Source organism: Phycodurus eques, chromosome 19 (genome assembly GCF_024500275.1).
Source record: "Phycodurus eques isolate BA_2022a chromosome 19, UOR_Pequ_1.1, whole genome shotgun sequence".
In the NCBI taxonomy this organism is placed as follows: domain Eukaryota; kingdom Metazoa; phylum Chordata; class Actinopteri; order Syngnathiformes; family Syngnathidae; genus Phycodurus; species Phycodurus eques.
Window position 1 is genome coordinate 2,808,754 of NC_084543.1, and position 21,615 is coordinate 2,830,368.

At 43.6% G+C, this 21,615-nt stretch overlaps 1 protein-coding gene across 20 annotated transcripts in view; it reads left to right on the forward strand.

Moving 5' to 3' along the window:
- nrxn1a (neurexin 1a) overlaps positions 1-21,615 on the forward strand; it is a 92,671-nt gene that overhangs the window by 65,023 nt on the left and 6,033 nt on the right. For 7 of the 20 annotated variants that reach the window (XM_061706723.1, XM_061706721.1, XM_061706727.1 and 4 more), the window contains 10 exons: positions 5,735-5,857; positions 7,104-7,485; positions 7,589-7,779; positions 8,478-8,651; positions 8,842-8,868; positions 10,937-11,056; positions 11,996-12,177; positions 12,632-12,803; positions 14,756-14,845; positions 15,279-15,916. In XM_061706723.1, coding sequence (XP_061562707.1) covers positions 5,735-5,857; positions 7,104-7,485; positions 7,589-7,779; positions 8,478-8,651; positions 8,842-8,868; positions 10,937-11,056; positions 11,996-12,177; positions 12,632-12,803; positions 14,756-14,845; positions 15,279-15,916 — 2,099 coding nt within the window. The remainder of the gene's footprint in view (positions 1-5,734; positions 5,858-7,103; positions 7,486-7,588; positions 7,780-8,477; positions 8,652-8,841; positions 8,869-10,936; positions 11,057-11,995; positions 12,178-12,631; positions 12,804-14,755; positions 14,846-15,278; positions 15,917-21,615) is intronic. The other 13 variants (XM_061706737.1, XM_061706739.1, XM_061706738.1 and 10 more) reach the window with 6 other exon arrangements.

Here is a 21,615-nt window from a genome sequence, read left to right on the forward strand (position 1 = left end):
TATGCGTGTGTGTCCTGTTCGGCCATTTTAGCACCAATATGGCGCGACCAAATGAAATGTGAGCTAACAAGCTAACGTGCTAGCACGGCAAGCAAATGAATACAAAATATCTGCTGCACCTCCACGCCCCAGAGACTTTTTTTCTGTTTGCCGGCACATGAGGGAGGTTTGGGTACGGCTTCATATACCGCGTGTGTGTGTCAGCGTGTGTGTGCTTCTTGCGACTTTGCCGTCACGCTGCTGCGAGCGCAGTCGAATCCCAGATGAAATTGAATTCCCTGGCGTGGCGTTTCTGTCTGTCACGACCGCAGAGCGAGAAAGAAAGCGGAAGAGAGAGGGAGAGAAAGAGGGAGACGAATGCTCCATGACGGCGAGGAGGCGGTGAAATGGACGACTGCGGTTGCCATAGAAACGCCACCAGCCAGCCGCACAGCCGCGCATCCAATCTGTGACGGCCAATTTTAGACTCACCGGTGTTCAATGAACACATCGGACACTTTGTGCGCATACAATAAGTCAGTGTTTCCCGACCTTATTGAGCCAAGGCACATATTTTACTTTTGAAAAATTTCACGACATACCACCAGATGGAAATGTAAAAAAAATAATAATAATATAATTAAAAAGAAAAGTGAATTCATTCACTGCCTTAACATTGATATTTGACTTCTAAATCCGTCAATGGCAATGAATGTTAATTAGGCAACTGAGAACGAGAGTGGGCTAACTTTGTTTTTGTGAATTTGTAAATCAAGGTTTAATTCCAATTTAGACATATTGGGAGCAGTCGGTTATTGCACTTTTCACGATTCATCAGCGCAACCCCGGGCCCACTCTATTCTCCAAGACGGCCGCGCTCGCGAAAATAGTCTTCACGTCACACAAACACGTGTACGGAGAGGGGGCGCTGACGGGGCCGTGGCGTTTTTTGTAGGGGGGGGGGGGAACATTTTATCAAAATAAAGGGATCATTTTACAAGTCAAGTTATGATTTGGCACGGTGGACGACTGGTTAGCACATCTGCCTCACAGTTCTGGGGACCGGGCTTCGAATCCCGGCCAAGCCTGTGTGACGTTTGCATGTTTCCTCCCACATCCCAAAAATATGCGCGGTAGGTTGATTGAAGACTCTAAATTGCCCGTAGGTGTGAATGTGAGCGCGAATGGTTGTTTGTTTTATGTGCCCTGCGATTGGCTGGCGACCAGTTCAGGGTGTACCCAGCCTTTCGCCCGAAGATGGCTGGGATAGGCTCCAGCACGCCCGGCGACCGTTGTGAGGATAAAGCGGTACAGAAAATGGATGGGTGGAAGTTATGATTTACAAATGAAGTTGTAATATTATGAAGAAAAATACATTTTTATATGAGAATCAAACTGTTACATTATGTTGATTTTATTCCAAGAATATTTAGTAGATTACAAGGGGGGGGGGGGGGAATAATTATGGACATGACGCCTCAGTTTAATGAAAAAAAATCAGAATTTTTATAGGTGTAAAGATATAAATTTACAAGAAAAGTTGTAATATTACAATCATTTTATTCCACAATATTTTTACGTCTCGCGGTCGGTTTTAGACTCGCTGGTCAGAAGAGAACATTTCTGCCACTTTTTCTGCTGTATGCACACAATAAATTATACATCTGATATTCAGCCGGGATTAAAAATGTATTTAACAGTGAGGGGGCGCAAGCCAAATGGCCCACTCAGCAGTCAAATCAAAGGCATCAGCGCGCCTCTGAGTTGAATGTGAAAATCCCCACATGCACCTAAACGCAACACTCTGAGGCGCTCTAAAGGCCGGTCATATATTCTTTCATTTAAATCGTTCCATATTTCTTATCAACAGTTCTGGACGATGGCCGGACAAAAACCGCGGTGTCACTCTTGAAAAGTATTGTTTCCCTTGTGAAAAATAAGAATTGCTTTTCATAATAATGTTTTTTAACTTTTATGAGAATAAAGTCAAAATTTTACAATAGTGAAGTTATATGACAAGAAAGAAAATCAGACTTTTGCAAAAAAAAAAAAAAAAAATGCTGATGAAAGTTGCATTTTCATCAGAATGAAGGCCGTAGTTTACCAGAATAAAATTGTAATATTATGTCATGTGAAAGAGTTTTTTTTTTTTTTTTTTTTAAGAAGAAGAAAGTTGTAATTTCCTGAGGATGAAGCTGTAATATTATGAGAGAAAAAGCTCCAATGTAATGCTATCTTCATATGAAGAAAAGTGTAATTCGACATGACTGTGTGTACGTTCCAGGTTGACTGACACACATCAGTGCATCGCCCTCACAGCAGTCGGCCTCCATCTTTTTTCTTTTTTTTCTTTTTGCAATGCAATGCTAAGAAGGGAAAAAAAGCACACACATGCCCGCTCGTACATACGTTGGTGCGGTATTGACGGCCTGTGTGGCTCTGGCGGTGCCGCGCAGCGATCCATGCTAACAGGATGAGATGCTCATGCCCGCAGCGCAGCTGAGGCTCCTCACGGAACACGCTACACACGTTACACACGCTACACACGCTGCACGATGCTACACAACATAACACAACATAACACTCTTTGCAGCGGGTGGAAGTGCCCGACACGATCTCGTTAATTGTGTTTCCGTGTTTCGCGCCTTCGCTCGCAGCCCGCACGATTGATTGATTGCGCGTGTGTGTGATACTGTGATTCTTTTTCCACCGCCTCTCCCATTTTACTGACGACAAGTCAAGGTTTTAAATGAATTATTTTGTCAAATTACCAACGTGTGAGAAGTTGTGACGAAAAAGCTCTTTATTTGCAACTTTTCGACTCATAAAAGTGCCATTTTATGAGAGTAAATACATAATGCAAGAATTTGCTCGCGAATGTATTAACTTTTTCCCTCATTAAAAGCAGTTCAACTTTGTTCTCATAAAAATTGACTTTTGCTGTTAGTTAGATTTTTATTGTTGTGAAATTAATCTTTTTCCTCAGAAAATTAGCCTCCCCCCCTCATATTACAGCTATTTCTTGTACAATTTTGACTTTATTTTGATTTAAAAAAAAACATTTTGTGTGATGTAACTACATTCTCATGTAAATACATTTTTATTCTCATAAAATTAGCTTTTCCCCCCCTCAAAATGTTTTTTATTTTGATAAAAGTTGGCAATTTCTTCTTGTGATATAACTATATTCTCGTAAAATTACATCTTTATGCTCATAAAAATAACCGTTTTTGTCTCGTAACATTACAAGCATTTCAAATAAAACTGTCAAATGAATGCATATAAAATGTGCACATTATGAATTCATTCTTATAAAAAAAATTGACTTTTTTTTTTTTTTTAATATTGCAACTATTTCTAGTAAAATTCCCAAAGTATTCATATGAAATGTGTGGGTTTTTATGACTATTCTTATAAACATTGGCAGTTTTTTCTCATGACATAACTTTATTACAGTAAAATTACACCTTTATCTTCATATAAATTGCCATTTTTTTTCTTACAATATTGCAACTATTTCTAGTAAAATTCCAAATGTATTCATATAAAATTTGCGGGTTGTTCCGACTTTATTCTTATAAAAGAATAAAAAATAATGGCCGTTTTTTTCCTCATGACATAAATGTATTACCGTAAAATGACGCCTTTGTTTTCATAATGCCCTTTTTTTTTTTTTTTTTTTTGGTAATATTACAACTATTTCCCGTAAAATTCAAAATGTATTTATTCTCATAAAATGAACTTTTTCTTTTCTTTTGCCTCTTTACGTTATACTCTGCTTTTATGTAGGGACGCGCCGATGCCGATACTCTTCGTATGTTCTCGTACTCGTAAAAACACTCCGATACTTCAAGACCCGATACCAGTCTGTCATGTACCTATATCAAACATGAAACATAATGCAATAAATTATAGTAATAATAATTTTGTTCACATAGAGACATTTATTCCACTATAAAAAAATAAAAGTTTGCGTTTTTGAACAATATTTTGTTAAAATACAGCAAGTCATAATGGCATTATCAAGTATCAGTACTCGGTATTAGTGAGTACTTGGTCTGGAAAAAAGCGATATTCGTGCATCCGCACTACTGTGTGTACATGTGTGTGTTTGATTTGTGACATTTTCCGCAGCCAAATGTGTCGGGGTCAGTTCACTTCTCGCCCGGCTCGCCTGTCATTTCAACCGATGGGTCAGCATCAGCGGACTCACGCCAACCAACGAGGCTTGCGAGGGGCGAGGGGCGGGTGCGCGTTTTGAGGTGGGCGCGCGCCACCGTCAGGCTTTGGCGGGCGGGGACGACGCGACTGTCAGGTGCGCAGCGGACGATGGGGCGGAGGGCGTCAGATGAGCACCAAGGAGAGATCCGCGTTCGATGCTGCGTGTGCGTGCGTTTGTGTCTAGTGCCACCGTGTGCTTTGTTGAAGTACTACGCTAGAAATGGAGACATTGAGGTATGCTGTATGTGCTCCAAAATCACAAGGTTTTGCTTCTAAATGTACAACTATTTCTCGGAAAGTTGCGGGGTTTTTTTCACGTTAAAAAAAAAAAATCTCTTTCGTCTTGTAAAAATTGCCATTTTTAAATTTATATTACAACTATTTCGCGTACGATGCGGGCTTTTTTCGTATCCACCCATCATCCATTTTCTCTACTGCGGCACTCAAAATGCAATTTTGCTTTCTTGTATTCACAAGTATATTTTGTAACAAAATCAACTTCTTCAAGACTTTTTGTAGATAATGTGAAAAAAAATCACAAGACTAAGGATGTAATATTACAAGGCCTTAGTCATAAATTTATCAACTTTTCCTCTCTCAAAAATGTCACCTTTATTCCCCAAATTGCCATTTTTTTAAGGATTTCTCATAAAATTATGACTTAAATTTTTTTGTTTCCATTTATTACAACTGTATTCTTTATTATAAAATGTAATTTTATGAGATTAAAGATAGAATAGTTATTAGATTAAAGATAAAATATTACAAAATATCGCTCATAAATTTAGTAACTTATCATTCAAAACATTTCAAATTTAGTCTCGTACAATTAGCAATTTTATTGTAATATGATTATTTCTCACAAAGTTGTAACGTTATTCTTATAAAAATATAAAATTTGACTCATTGCAAATGTATTGCAAATATTAAAACATAGAGATGCAATTTTAAATTACAAAGGATAAAATAATTTTTTCAGAGAATAAAGTCAGAATTGAATGAACTTTATTTTATAAGTTTTATGACAAAAGCTTAAGTTTACAAGAATGAAGTTGTAATATTTAAAAAAAAAAAAAAAACATGAGAATTTCAGAAAAATGAAGTTGTAATTTACAAGAGTGATTTTCTGAGAATCAAGGCCTAATTTATGAAAATAATGTCATATGAAGATGAAATATCTGCGAAACTGACATTTTGGCACATAAGTACTTGGCCTCACTAGCACCACCATACGGTTTTGTGGAGTACTGCAGTGGACGTGGCGTTCAAGAGAGAATGAGGCCAAAATACATTTGTGAGCTTGAGATTGCATCTCCATTTTCATTTCCTCACCTTCATCCGTCCAACCTGCCTGCCTTCTTTGACCTCTTCTCTCTCTCTCTCTCTCTCTCTCTCTCTCTCTCTCTCTCTCTCTCTCTCTCTCTCTCTCTCTCTCTCCTTTTTATTTTGTTTTGTTTTGCATCGTTGTCTTGTCTCTGCGGCGCCCCCCCCCTGTGTGCATACGTGTAATAACGGTGCTCTGGGCTATGTGTAGGTAAAGGCCCAGAGACCATCTTTGCGGGCTCGGGTCTCAATGATAATGAGTGGCACACGGTGCGGGTGGTCCGGCGCGGAAAGGGCCTCAAGCTCACCGTGGACGACCTGCAGCCCGTCGAAGGTAACCGCACTCGCCCGACCAATCAAATGACACCATTTGCACAATGCTCGGATGTACAGTTGAACCAGTGAATCTACGTAATTGATGCTCTCACAAAATGGTTTGTAATGGCCTAAGTTGCCACAAGATGGCGGTACAGCACTTTTTCAATTCGACAAGGCTATGGCCTGACGAAAGTTCAACATAGGCGCTTGGCACCAAGATGCCACCAGATGGCGCCAAAGTGATATTTTTAGACGAGACATGGCTTTGGCCTGAGCGCAAACAAATGACAGAGGAAACAAATCCAAGAATTGGCAAATTTGCGAATACAGAACCGAATATGTGGGGGTTGACTCTATGATTGATGAGAGCAATCATTTCTTTGTGCTGTCTGATGAAAATCGTTAGCCTAATTGCATAATATCCTAAATCATTTTGGAACCTTTTCGGAAAACAAGAAAAACCACAACAAATTCAACAAAAAAACGGCAGTTGCCTCGATTTAACCTTTGGGCTTTACCATGACCTGAATGAAACACAAACGTCAGGAAAAACACAATTTTTAGCAAGTATTTGTTATTCATGTTTCTATTGGAGGTTAAAAAATAAATAAAATAAAAAAAAACAATTATGCAATTAGGCTAACCATGTATGTCCTTCGCCATTGGCTGCCGAACTTGTCCGTCAAGTTGCTTTGATGAATCGAGCGAGTGAGCTGAGGTGGAGGACTCGAGTCGCCAATTTTTGGACTTTTTGGACTTGCTCAGCTAAAACATATGAAAGCCGCAACTTAATTTTGATTCAAATGATTCCTGATTTGACATGTACAGTGGTGCCTTGAGATACAAGTTCAGTTGGTCCCGAGACCACCCTTGTCTTTCAAATCATCTTTCCCCATTCAAATGAATGGAAATGTCATCAATCTGGGTGAGTCTCCCCGCACAAAAAAAAAAAAAAGAATGATATAAATAGAACATCAAGAAAGAAACAATTTTTGCTTGAATTCAATGAACATTGTGCTGCTCCTTCTGGTGTGCAAGCTTTGGCCCCCAGGGGGCAGTATAATACATCCATACTGATATACTGTATTCACTGTATAATATTAGTTGTTCTTTGCAGGGCATGAAGAGAATTGACGTGAACCTCCGCCAGCTGTGTTCAAATATCCGTTGCTTAACGTGTTAGCCCGCCTATGGTGTTTCCCCAATATGTGTTAGCACTAAGCTACGGAAAAGATCTCACGCGTGACTTTGGGCACCACCAGGTCAAATGGCGGGCGACCACACGCAGCTGGAGTTCCACAACGTGGAGACGGGCATCGTGACGGAGAAGCGCTTCATGCCGGCCGTGCCGTCCAATTTCATCGGGCACCTGCAGGGCCTGGCGCTCAACGGCATGCCCTACATCGACCTGTGCAAGAACGGCGACATCGACTACTGCGAACTCAACGCCGTCATCGGCTACAAGAGCATCGTCGCCGACCCGGTCACCTTCCGGTCGCGCTCCAGCTTCGTCACGCTGCCCACGCTGCAGGCCTACTACTCCATGCACCTCTTCATGCAGTTCAAGACCACCTCGCCCGACGGGTTGGTCCTCTTCAACCGCGGCGACGGCAACGACTTCATCGTGGTGGAGCTGGTTAAAGGGTGAGCGAACCTTTTCAGAATGATTTTAAGCAATAGGCGCCAGAGTACTTTCCAGACGGGTGACTTCTTTTTTTTTTTTGGGCTTCCCTTTTGGGTCCTCCAGATACCTTCACTACATTTCCGACCTGGGCAACGGGGCCCACCTGATCAAGGGCAACTCCAACAGCCCCCTCAACGACAACCACTGGCACAACGTGCACATCTCCCGAGACACCAACAACCTCCACACGGTCAAGATCGACACCAAAGTCACCACGCAGACCACCATGGGCGCCAAGAACCTCGACTTGAAGGGTTCGCCAACTTTTAGCAGCTCAATCACATCTGCGAAATTTTGTTATTATATATTCAGGGCCCTCTTAGATTCGCTGTTTATTATGATTATTCTTCAAATGAAAACCAGCCCAAAACTGACACAGTCGCGAACCCCTGGAAAGTTAAAAAATACATCAAATCTTGCCCCCTGACATGAGTTTCACTGATAGACACAAAAAAAGTTTGCAATGTGATTTTAATGTTATGAAAAATAGTACCTTATAACATTTTACTTGATAAAGACATACATTTATGACACTATTGAATGGCATGTGAAGAGTTCTTTTTTTTTTGCTTCAATTCAATAGACATTGTGCTGCTTCTTCCGGTCAGGCCACCAGGGGGCGGTATAATAAGGATATACATGGAGGAGCTGGGTCCTCACGGCCCTCAGTGAGCTGCCATATGAATCGTTTTCTGAGAGGCCAAAAAACGTTTTTGGGGTTGCAATTGTTCATTTTAACATATTCTAACAGGGCCACAATTCGGGCCTGGTTGTCCTCCTGAAAAAGGCAAAGAAAATGACAATTGACGAACGCCACGTTGCCATTTTCTCGTCTCGCGTTTGCACCTTTTCGCTATCTGATCGTCAATGTGAAAATCTTGCAGATCAATGCGAATGAGTCACCGCAGCGACGCCGATCCCCGCCTGATCGGCCGTGTGTTTCCCGCCACAGGTGACCTGTACATCGGGGGCGTGTCCAAAGAGATGTACCGAGACCTCCCCAAGCTGGTGCACTCGCGCGAGGGCTTCCAGGGCTGCCTGGCCACCGTGGACCTGAACGGCCGGCTGCCCGACCTGCTGGCGGACGCCCTGGCCACCGTGGGGCAGGTGGAGCGGGGCTGCGAAGGTGAGCCGGCCGCCGCCGCCGAGGGGGGGCGGGGCTCCCATCGTCCTTTTTTTCGTCCTCCATTCGAATCGTTCTCCGTTTGGAAAACGTGAACCCATTAACCCAGATGGAACGTTGTGGCATCTGTGTGCATCGACTAACCATCGGACCTGTTTTGCTTTTTGTTTTGTTTTTGTTCGGCCCGCAAAAGTTTCATTGATGAAAGCTGACTTGCAAGGTATATGGATTTATGTGCGCGCGCGCTGTAGATGCCAGGGGCGGGCAAAGGGTGGCACGCGGGACACAGACGGACCGCGACCTTTTTTAACCCCAACAGCAGCCCTGTCATAATTAGGCATTCCTTTAGCTTTTGCATTGATTTATTGGAAATAAAACCGTAAATGAAAGCCTTTTACACGTACAGGGTAGGCCAAAAGTAGTTGTATACGTTTTCATTTGATCACATTTTCCTCTTTTCAATTGTCATTCCATCCTTCCTTTTTTATTCTTGCATCCTTACTTCCATCCTTCCTTCTTTGAAACCTTCTGTCCTGCCTTCCTTGCCCTTTTTTTCTCTGCTTCTTTTCCTTCCTCTCCTTCCTTCTGTCCATCCTTCCTTCCTCCTCCCTCCCTCCCTGCTTCCTTACATTACAGCTGTTTATTATTAATGGATCTTTCCATCCTTCCTTTCTTCTTTTGAACCTACTTTTCTGCCTGAAAGAGGGAACTTTCCTTCTTTTCTGCCTTCCTTTGTTTCCTTTCTTCCTCCCTTCCCTCCCTCCCTCCCTCCTTCCTTCTTTTCTGCCTTCCTTGCTTGCTTGCTTCCTTCCTTCAGTCAGACCCACTTTTTAATTTGCATCCTCCCTTCCTTCCTCCGTTACCCGCCTAATAATGCTTTAAAATCCACTTGACTCAAAACGATTTAACTTGATGAAATGAAATTTCAAAAGTGTATACCTCCTTTTGGCCCATTTACCATTTCTTTATTTTGTCGAAGTACTGTGTTTACATTTCTGTTAGTTTTGATAAATACTTGGTAAACTGTTGATCCAATTTGAAATGAGATTGGATTTTCTTTTTTTGTCTTAATGAACTATCGAGGCGACTAAGACCAAATTGGACCTTTTTTGTTTCTTCTTTTATTGAACCCTCGTGTAGGCGCGACGTGGCCGATGTGTTGGTTTCAAACCTCAGCTGTGGCCCTTGAGCCCAAAGTTTTGCCCCCCCCCCCCCCCCGGCATGTACGCCCGCCGGCGTCCAAAGTCCGCCCCCCTCCCGTCCGTGTTGTGCAGTCTTGTGCGGATCCCGGCGATCCGGCGTCGAAGAGGTCCGACGCGACCCGTCCTCTCGTGAGCCCCGTCGCGGTCGTGACGCGCCGCCGCGGTCGCTCGCGGCTCATCCCCGGATGACCGCAGCTCCGCTGTGCCGTCCTCTTTCCCCCTCCCCACGCCCCCGTCCTTTCGCACCCCCCGTCCCCTGTGGTTCGCGACGGACGGGAAGCGAGCTGCGGCCGCCGGCATGAGCAGGACGAGAACGTCGAGCCAGAAGACCGCGAGGGCCTTTAAACATAAATGTTTATGTTTAACTCCTCCTGCCGGCTTCATCCGGACTCACCACCCGCATGCTCGCCGTTTTGGACTCTTTGGGGCGTACTGTCTGACACCAGGCCGTCCGAAAGTCGACAATGTTTCGCTCTGATGCGTTCGAAATAATCCACAGAGTCCAAATAAAGAAGATGTATTTAATGGGTGGAGGCATTGCCTGCTAGTTGAGGCGCTCAAGTTGTTATATGGCGGAGGCGGACGGCCAAGTCGTTATAGCCGCACCCGAAAAGTTTAACTCTGTATCTCCACAGTTGAGTACTGCATAGTTTTCAGTCATTTTGCACGTTTGCAACAATTTATCTTCAAACTTGCGCGATGCATTTGGAAGCAAATCTCTGAATTCACTTTATGGGGTCTTTAACAGATTTGCTCCTCTCGCCACCTTTCACAAAAGAAAAAAAATGAACAACTAGACAGAATCAAAAGAAGGTTGACGCTCATGCAATTTCTGTAACGCAGTTACGAAGTACGCAATGGAAGTAAACGCAAACCACCGGCGATGGCGTTGGAACGGCCTCGTGTGAGTACGCCCCGACAGACTCGTCACATCCGGTTTGGTTGACTTTGTTTTGATGCCAACCACTCCGGGATTTCGTACGACCACTCCAGTCACTGACCTGAACGACACCCGACTGTACGGATGCGGCGTGCGTAACGGCCGCAGCCTCCGGATGAAATGACGCGTGTGTTGGTTCCGTGCAGGTCCCAGCACCACGTGCCAGGAGGACTCGTGCTCCAATCAGGGCGTCTGCCTGCAGCAGTGGGAGGGCTTCACCTGCGACTGCAGCATGACCTCGTACGCCGGACCGCTGTGCAACGACGGTGAGCGCGCGTTCGACGAGTGATCGAGAGTTTCCTCAAATTGCTTCATTCAAACATTTTCAGATTCTTTTATCTATTTAGTTATTGTCGATAAAATACTAGTCAAATGTACAAGTTTACATATACATTTAACATGTTTTATTCATTTGATTAAATAATTGGTCAATTTATTTATTGGGACTGAAAGAATATACTGCGATTGGCCGGCGACCAGTCCAGGGCGTACCCCGCCTCTCGCCCGACGATAGCTGGGATAGGCTCCAGCACGCCCGCGACCCGTGTGAGGATAAAAGCGGTAAAGAAAATGGATGGATGAAAGAATACACATTTAAAAATATTACACAAACATTTGTCTTTATCTTATAAAACAATTGGATGATTCATTTATTGTAAGTCATAAAATACAAATTTTAGGTGAATAAAAAAGATGATATACTGTTACCTAATTTTTAAAAATTCATTATTAAATGATTGGTCATTTGATTTTCTTTGTTGTAATCCAGTCTCATTTCAAAATATCAGTATAATGAATTTGTACTTATTTAAAATCAAATACAAATATAATTAAAAAGACAAACACAAAATACATTTTTCTTTCTATATTAGATGAATTAAATCATCATGAAATTATAAATAATGATAATAATACCACATGGTACACAATACACATGGCAATGAATATATTTTCTGTAATTAAAATAGTCATTCCAGTGAATTAAAATATTAAATATAATAAAACAATGATATAAAACGTATATGTAAAAGTGTATGTTTTACATATTTTACCTCAATATTTGAACCTTTTGGTCATTTTAATCTTGTCTGTTTTTAAAACGCCAGCATTTTTAGATTAGGGCGCAATTCCCTCTGTGTTTTTAACACCGACTAACAAATTGCAATCTTTTGTATTTGACTTATTTTTCATTTCCTTCCCGCCAGCCGGCACCACGTACATCTTCGGCCGCGACGGCGGCGTGGTGGTCTACACGTGGCCCCCCAACGAGCGCCCCAGCACCCGGGCCGACCGGTTGGCCCTGGGCTTCAGCACGCAGCAGAAACACGCCGTCCTGCTGCGTGTGGACAGCGCGTCCGGCCTGGGAGACTACCTGCAGCTGCAGATAGTACGTCCCGTAACGTAGTGCGGAAGGGAATATTTGCACCCAGCACCGCTGTGTGGAACGAATATGAAATCATAACAGGACGTAGGAAAATCTGTTTGGAAACGCACAAGTGGTCAGCTACTGTCGATTAGAGGGGGGCCATTTTTCGGGGATTTTACAAAATATTCACGTCCGACACCACTGCGTCCGATTTACAAGGAATCCGGCACACGTGATCATCATGACGGGACGGACAAAAATCAATAAGAACCTCGACCGTGAAACGCACGGGTGGTCGGCCATTTTGATTCGAAGGGGCCAGTTTTTCATTTGGAAACACTCAACTCAAAAGAGAGGGATTCGCATCCGGCACCAGTGCGTCCGATCAACACAGTCGAAGCAAAAAACGCGACCGGGCTGCGGTATGGTATCAAGGTATGACGGTCAGTACGTAAGCAATGTGTCTTTTGGTCAGGACAAGGGCAACATCCGCGTGGTGTTCAACGTGGGCACGGACGACATCAACATCGAGGAGAGCTCCAAGTTCGTCAACGACGGGAAGTACCACATCGTGCGCTTCACGCGCAGCGGTGGCAACGCCACGCTGCAGCTGGACGACCTGCCCGTCATCGAGCGCTACCCCTCAGGTAGGCACCGGACGGGCGCAAAGGCCTGCGCGCACAAATTCTGACCACATATTTATTTGCCTTTTGTGTTTGATATGAAACTTTTTAAACCATAAAAGTGTTACTGTTTATGCTTGATCCCTAGGCCTGTTAAATAGTGTTAAAAGGTAATATTTAATCCAGTGTTTTTTCTCACCATTAAAAGAAAATAATAAGAGTTGGTGCATTTTGGGGAGACAGAGAGAGTTTAAAAAAAAAAATAGTTTAAAATCATGTCATGTTTAACTAGTGAGAAAAAATAAGGAAAAAATGTTGTTTGTTTTTTTTCTTCCCTTTGTTCATTTCTATTCCATTTAAAGTGTTAAATCTTAAGGTAGCCGTCTAAAACGAATGCTAAATGCTAGTTGTTGTGAGGTGTGTGTCCTGTACATGTAACAATGTAACGACAAAAGCCAGTTCTGTGGCAGCTGTAACGTTATTTCCCTGTGCTCTTGCAGATGTTAACCCCTGAAATGTCTCTTTAGATTAAAGCCAATGAACAGAGAGTAAGAGTCCGCTCGCTGGAAACACCTCCGCCTGTCAATTAGCGCTACCGCAGCCACTGCCGCTGCAACCCACAACTTAGCACGGACATCAAACATACACAGACCCCGCCTGGGAGCGCCGAACCCTACGCCGATATCGCCGCCATATTGGATGTGGAAAAGCGGAGGAGTAAAGTCAATGAGGGGTCGTTCGTTTACTGCTTGGAGATGCAGCAACTGTTTTACACTCACGGGTCGATCTCAGGGGTGAAGATTTAAAAAAAAATATATATATATATATATATATAATTTATTTATTTATTTATTTATTTTTTATTGAGGACTCAAAAGATACAAGCAGGAAAAAAATATATATACATCAGACAAATTACCACACAAAACAAAACCTCTAAACCAGTGATTGAAGTGGAGTATCTGTACAAGTAGTAGTACCCGGGCTCCCTCTAGTGGTATACCAAAGAATCATTGATTTCATCTGCGCATGTTTCAGTGGTTTAAACATTTTGGGAATACAGTGTCGTACTTCTTTTTGAAGTACAGTTGAGTTCTATTTAACTTTTAAGTGCAATACATTTGGCATTTAATCTCTTAGGACACTTTGTTTTCAAACATTTATTGTGATAGAAGATTTGTTTGGCTTCTGTTCATTTTAATTAAATCATGATGTCAGTATAGTTTTGTATCGTCCTATATTTAAGCGCAGTGTTAATGTTCAAAACGTATGATAGTGATATTAAGTACTTTTCCAGTGGTGCCAATGCTTTAGACAAGAACATGAACACCATTCTCATGTTAAGCTATTATTCCCGTCTTTTTCAACAGTAATCAAATTTATGCTGAACGCTATCACGAGCGGTTTTCACTGGCTTTGGAGCCACACTGAGGGCTAATTTACAGCAAAAAAAAAAAAAAAAAATGCATTGCAATGCGTGGCGCAGGGACCCAATGATGTTCACGCGGCGCGAGAAAAAGCACAACTGAGCCATGCCACAAATGTTCGTAAACTAAAAATAACGTGTGAAGCGAGGTCATTTTTCTTAGAACATTTTGTTCGTTTTTTTCCGAGAGCTCTATATGGGAGTAAACATTTGTAATCGCCTGTTTCCCAAACATTTTATTGTACGTGAAGGAGTGAACGAGGCGCACTTGGTTTGCCCTAGTTCGATCCGACACATCCAATATGGCGGCCGCACTGACGCGGGCCCGCCCGCCCGCACAAGGCGCGGTCTCCGCCCCGCACGTTTGATGTCCGTGCTCCTCCCACTGCTCCCGTCCCGCAGCCAGCACGCCAAAAACCTCTTTTGACCGCACGCCAACCGTGAGCGGACCCTTACTTTCTTTTCATTGCTCTTCTTTTTGTATCCAGCTCCTGTGCCACGTTTTTGGAATGTGCGTAATTACTACTGTGTTCTCATCTCTAAATTAAAGGCAACATTGATAACGAGCGCCTGGCCATCGCCAGACAGCGAATCCCCTATCGGCTCGGTCGAGTAGTTGACGATTGGCTACTCGACAAAGGTAAAAACCCTGATTAAAATTCCTTAAAAGCTTTAAATCAATTCAATATGAGTATACATATATATATATATCTATATCTATACATATATTGTGCACCATCAACTAACATTCTAAAATTCTAAATCCATAATTAAGTCTTTAAAAGTTGGGCAGAAGTAGTGTGTAATACCTGTGTAATAACTGTAGTGCCTGTTGTTAGTGTGTATCTGATAATATCAGGTTAAAGGGACGACAGAGAGATTTAAATGCTGATAAACCTGATAAAAGCTGCTTTTACCAAGCAAGGTAAATAATGTACTTTAATGTTTTCTTCTTGCCATGTGACAATTGTGTAAGCTCATGAAATGTAAAGAAGCTTTTAGTTTCTTCGTCGCAATGCAAGTAGCCTCTAGTCCCTTTAACAGCACTTGACGATGTTGTGCATGCTTCTCAGGGCTGTCCTCCACATCTCTCCCATCCGTCTGTCTGTCGGCCCATCTCCATGGCAACCATCCGTCTCCTTCGGCGGCCCCTCATCTTCGTCTCCAACCTCTCCACGTCCTCCTCTTCCTCTCGGCTCTTCTCCCTCTCTCGTCCACGGCTTCCCTCCGACATGCTTCACTTTTCCCATCGTCTCACCACGGCTCGCCGGGTGCCGGATTGTGTAACACTCAAACTTGTTTTCCCTGTGTGTGCGTGACTGTGTGTTTGCGTGTGTGTCCGCTTTCCATCCCGGCGTGCCTGCGTCTTTCTGCGCGCGTGTGCGAACGGGTAGGTCGGCAGCTGACCATCTTCAACAGCCAGACGACGGTGCGCGTGGGCGGCGGCGAGCGACGCGCCGGAATGTTCCAGGGCCAGCTGTCGGGCTTGTACTACAACGGCCTGCGCATCCTCAACATGGCGGCCGAGGGCCACCCGCACATCCGCGTGGAGGGCAGCGCCCGGCTGGTGGGCGACATGCCGTCCTCCTCCATCACGCCGCAGTCCAGCGCCGCCGCCGCCGGCGGGGTCAACCGCTCCGACTCGTCGCCCGCCGGCGGAGACGTGACCGCCACCACCGCCAGCAACAGGAAGCAAGGAGCCACGCAGCAGGTCAGAGAACGAATCTGAAGTGAAGCACTTTATTTCTACATGTCATACTTTTTATTTTTTTATTTTATCTCTTATTTTGAAATTCACAGCCCCACTTTTATTTAGTAAATGAGAAAACACAAGTTGTGCTCATATGTTTGATTACCCAGGCAGAATTTGGAAGATGGGTACAATTCTTTAAAGAAAACATGAAGGAGCAGGCGAAACACATTTCATTTTATTTTAATGGGATTCAAATTCAAAAAACAGTCCAGCATTTATGAAAAGCATTATCATCAAAAAAACATAACCGTGAAGAAATTAATGATGGTTGTTGTTCAGTCATCAGTCGTATTTAAAAAAACTAAAAATAAGAAATAAATATTTCACAAATTCTGCCAAGGTATATAAACTTATGAGCGCAACTGTACATATATGCAGTCATACATACCCCTGTCATATTGCAAAGAAAGTGTAGGCTACACATTTTTCATAACCTCTAGATGGCATATTAGAATGAAAGTGTACAACTTTCTCAGTAACCTCTAGGTAGGCGGTGGTATATTGGAATGAAAGTGTACAGCTTTTTTATAACCTCTAGATGGCGGCATACATTAATAAAATGGGAAAGCTTTCTTTTTTTTTATTTTCCCCTATACCTATGTATAATGTGCACCAGTGACATTTTTTGTGGGGTGGGGGGATGTGCGTTATACACGAGAAATTACGGTATATCTTTTTTTTTTTTTTTTTAGATGAGCAGGATAAATACTGGAATTTCTTGTGTGTAATATGCTTTTTTTTCTTTTTGTGCTTAAACTTTCATTTAAAAATCAAGCATGCATATTACACATAGGTACGAGGGAAATTACCAGAATTTTTCACATTGTATAGACGTTTACGGGTACCTAGAAGTTATGAAAAACCTGTAATCTCGTTCCAATATGATATGCAATGTTTATTGTTAAAAATTGTGTGTGCGTGGTCCACTGGTGCATGAAAGGCGAGTTCCAACTGGACACTATTTTCTGTCTGTTCCCGCCACATTTGCTGCAGGTTCCTGCACAAACAGGCGCCTGCAATCTTGTAACAGTGAAACAGCATCAAAATGATCAAACATATTGAGGAAAATTTCGGTTTGTGCCACACAAAAAATACACTGCTTTTCCTCTGAAACATTTGTTCATCCATTTAGACAGACTATGAATTCATTTTGAAAAGATCTGTAGCTGATAATTTAATGAGCGACAAATTGTGACAAGAATATTTTTGGCCCGTGACAAGCGTTGCTCTCATATGCCATCGTGAATTCCGCAACAAACGCACGTCAACGTCTCATGTGCTGCTGCTGTCGAGCCGTTTGCGGCTTCGTCTGATAATGTCTTACTGTTGCGCTGAATGAGTTTCTCTGTAAGTTGCCATGGCGATAGCGAGCCCCCCGCTACCTGCTCCCTCCCCCGGTGGAATCGCTCCTCTGTGTACCCACCGCCTGCTTTTTTTCTCCCGTAAATAATAGAACGCCGAGCTCGGCCTCGGGCATCAATAATGGATGGCGGAACGAGACGGATGCCGGCGCCGTCAGCCATCAATCCCCGCCTCGCCGTGCCGGGTTTTCATCCCGGCGCTCCCCCCGCCGACATCGGCGCTAAATGCGGGCCCGCTCGGCGGGCGGCTGTCATGAGAACTGGGTCAGACGCTCGCCGTACTGCGGCGTGTTCGCCCCGAATCGCTTTCACCCCAAAAAAATAAATAAAAAACTTGCGCGTTTGTCTACTTTAAGCAGCTCCTGCCGCTTGTTGCCTGGCAACACACGCACACACACACACAGGTGGAGCGAACACAATTGCAACATCCTTGCATCACAGTGAGAGCCATCTGCATATAAAGGTTGTTGTGTTAACAGAGGATTTTTTTGGGGGGTTCAAATCTGGCATGATGTGAGGCAGAAAAGAAAGCGTATTAATAATGCATGGCAGGCGAGAAAGAGTAGAAGAAGAGGGAGAGGGAGCGCCGGTTGGAGTGTTGATGCCGGAGGCTCACATGCAGTCACGCGCCCGTTTGCTGCGCATTCCAGCGATATTTCGCAGTTAGCCGGACCTGAAAATTGCGACTTGAATGAATTCGTTTCAAGCTTCCAACTGAATTTACTGGCATCCATCCATCCATCTTCTGTACCGCTTTTATCCTCAGGCGGGTCGCGGGCGTGCTGGAGCCTATCCCAGCCCTCTTTGGGCGAGAGGCGGGGTTCACCCTGAACCGGTCGCCAGCCAATCGCAGAATTTACCGGAATATGAAATCAATTTTCCTCGTTGAAATGAATTGAAACGCCGTTCAGATGAACGCCACCCCCTCCCAACACCACATTTTTATTACATTTTTAATGAAGAAAAATAGCATTGTATTGTATAAAAACAGTGATTCACAAAGTGTTATTAGCTTGAGCTTTTTTGTTAGCCTTTCAGCAGAGCAAAAACTTAACCTGCGTCAAAGGCTCTCCATAACTTCAGTTTACAACCCGGGCTAAACTTAGCTCCTCCCACACATACAAAGAAGTTAGAACTGGCGAGATGTATCAGTTCAACATACAATGTTCCCCACTATATCACCTTTTTTAGACAAATGTTTTTGTTTTTTTACAGTATACTTTGTGTACTACAAAACAAAAATACATTTGTAGGAAAGGCGCACCACAGGCGCCGATTCGCTTTTCCAGGGTCACACTCACACCGAAGCTGCTGTTGACCACAGCTGACGCCAAGACATTCCCACGCAGAATCGGCAACGTCACGCGCCGACCCACCAGGCCCCGCCTCTTAAAGGCACAGACACTACAATATGTATGCTTCCAATTTGTCTTGTTTTTTTTGTTGTTGTTGTTGTATTTCGAAAATATGTTTACAATGCATTTTAAAAAGTGTTTCATCAACTTTTTTTTTTTTTTAAGTCGTATTACACGGTTGCGCTATATTGTGGGTTTCCAGCTATGGTGGGTTGTTCTTGTAGTCTGCAGCTCAGGTCCCAGGGCGGCGTGTGATTGGCTTTCGGGGATCAGCTGATCTCGACTTCCCCTTTTTTCCCCTCCCACCATCTTTGCTTCCGTCTTTTCTTTTTTCCCCGCTCTCTTCCACAATATTTGACGCCCGTGTGTCGATATTGACAGAACGTGAGCGCCGCGTCTAATTAGCTGTTGGGTGTCAGCTGATCGAACCAGCACCCCTTTTCTTTTTTTTAACCTTTTTTTTTTTTTTCCTGTGCTCTCAACCATCTTCCGGAGTTTCTTTTCAGCCTTGCTTACTTTTCACTTTTCCACATTGTTGTTGTTGTATTTTTTTGCATACATCACCCTGCTCTTCGTCCTCCTCCTCCTCCTCGTTGTCCTCCTGCACCCCACCCTCCTCCCTCTGCAAAATCGAGCCCCGCGATTGGCTGCGTGCTGCTATCTCACCATCTGCGGTAGTAGAGCTCGTTTCTTTGCTCTCCTCCTGGCGTCGGCGGCGCTCCTTTTCTTCACGCCCGTGTTTATCCTCGTCCTCCTGCTGCTGCTGCTGCTGCACGTCCGCGGGAGCGATGCAGCCGGCAGCGTGACTTCCTGTGGTGACAAATCTCCTGGAAAAAGCAAAACAAAAAGTGGAGCGACCATGTGTGAACTCGGCAGTCAGGGAGGCTCGGATGGCCGCTGGCACTGTTCGGCTGCTCAGGTAGAGATCTCGTTTTTTCTCAAACTTTTACGCGTGGCGAAATATGGAGGGTGGATATTTGGTTGCCTTGGTAAATTTTCGGTTTATTATCTGTTTGTTGTGGCAGTCAATGGTTAGCTGACAGGTTGATGGTTCACTTTGCTTTAAAAAAAAAAAAAAAAAAAAGCTGCCCTATATATTTCATCCTTTTAGTCTACCGTTGGCGGCACGGTGGACGACTGGTTAGAGCGTCAGCCTCACAGTTCTGTGGACCCGGGTTCAATCCCCGGCCCCGCCTGTGTGGAGTTTGCATGTTGTCCCCGTGCCTGTATGGGTTTTCTCCGGGCACTCCGGTTTCCCCCTACATCCCAAAAAACATGCATTAATTTGGTGACTCAAAATTGCCCGTAGGTGTGACTGTGAGTGCGAATGGTTGTTTGTTTGTATATGCCCTGCGATTGGCTGGCAACCAGTTCAGGGTGTACCCCGCCTCCTGCCCGATGACAGCTGGGATGGGCTCCAGCACGCCCGCGACCCGCGTGAGGAGAAGCGGCTCAGAAAATGGATGGATGGATAGTCTACTGTTCAAATGTTTGTTTCTGCCTGGGTTTGTTTGTCTTGGCTCTTGATGAGATCGCTTCGAATCACAATTTTTTTTTTTTTCGCTTTTTAAAGGGGGCGGGGCTCAGAGAGGGCCGGGACAGGTCACCAGACTCGCAGGCACAGAAATATAACCCATTCGAAGCACAAAAAAAATACATGTATTTTTCTAGAATCCGTGTTGGCATTTAGATTGCGGACGTCCGCATCAATGATCAACTTCGAAGGCGATCCCGTTTCCGCCGCTCGCCAATTGGGTGGCGATCAGCTGCTTGGAAGAGGCCCCACTCGCCCATGTTTTCACACTCAGTGGGCAGAAGTGATTGGAAACGCAAGCAAATAGTATTTCTTCCAGGCCACAGCGCTTCGTCAAGTTGCTTTTTCGTAATAATCTTATGTAAGCGCCAGAAGGCGGCCACACGGCTCAAACGTCGGAAGTGCGGAAAATTGCCGTCGTTTCGAAAGTCACGCACCGGAAATGACGTTTGGTTGACTTTCGGCTTCATTTGATTGAATTTGTTTTGATGCTTTATCCTTTTTGTATTGCTATGCTCCTCCTCAAAGCGTTGAATGTTATAGGGGGGTTTTGAGGTTATGAACAAAAATGAAGCGACCACTACAAAATGATTAGCTTCTTCATACGTAGGTATATGTTTGCGTAAATTTCTGTTTCATTCTATAAAGTGCGGACAGCATAACTCCTAAATTCCAAATACGTGTATTGTCATTTCGAGCTTTTATTTGCAGGAAATTCAAAATGGTCAAAATCGCCAAAAAGGTCCAGAGTTACTTTGGTCGCAATTTTGGAAATCCTTTGCCCTGAAAGTAAGCGTGTCGGCAGAGTTTCGAATTCGTAAGTCATTATTATGATGTTGTAAAAATGATAATTGCCAATATGAACTCCATGGAAAGCTATTAAATTGACTTTTTACCCAGCATGAAATCAACGGTGCTTAACAAATGTATTAGAACGGCCGCCAATGTATGGTTCATCGCACCCTAAATTTGACTTAACTTTACCCAAATACTTTTTTATTACATTTCTGTAATACTTATTTCAGCAGTATTTAAAAGCTTTTCAACCTAAATGGTGTTTTTAATGCTCAACTATTTAAAACATATTACAAATGTTTTATGTTTTCCAAAAAAAAAAAAAAATTAAAACTAATATTAAGCACATAATTATTTCTTGATTAAGATGTGAAATGGTATTTAAAAAACGAATTCAGGTTAAATATTGATTGGAATTCCTTCTTCCGCTTCGAAATGGCAAAACGTCAAAGCTGCCGAAATGGAAAGCGTCTGCATTAAAGCGCTTGAGGACGCGGTCATCGAGAGAGAGGAAAAACGGCAACTTAGTAGCGTGGAAATGCACTTTACACAAGTAATGGCGTGTGTTTCGGCTTCATTTGTGTGCAACGCGTTTTTCAAGGCAGTTTTTTT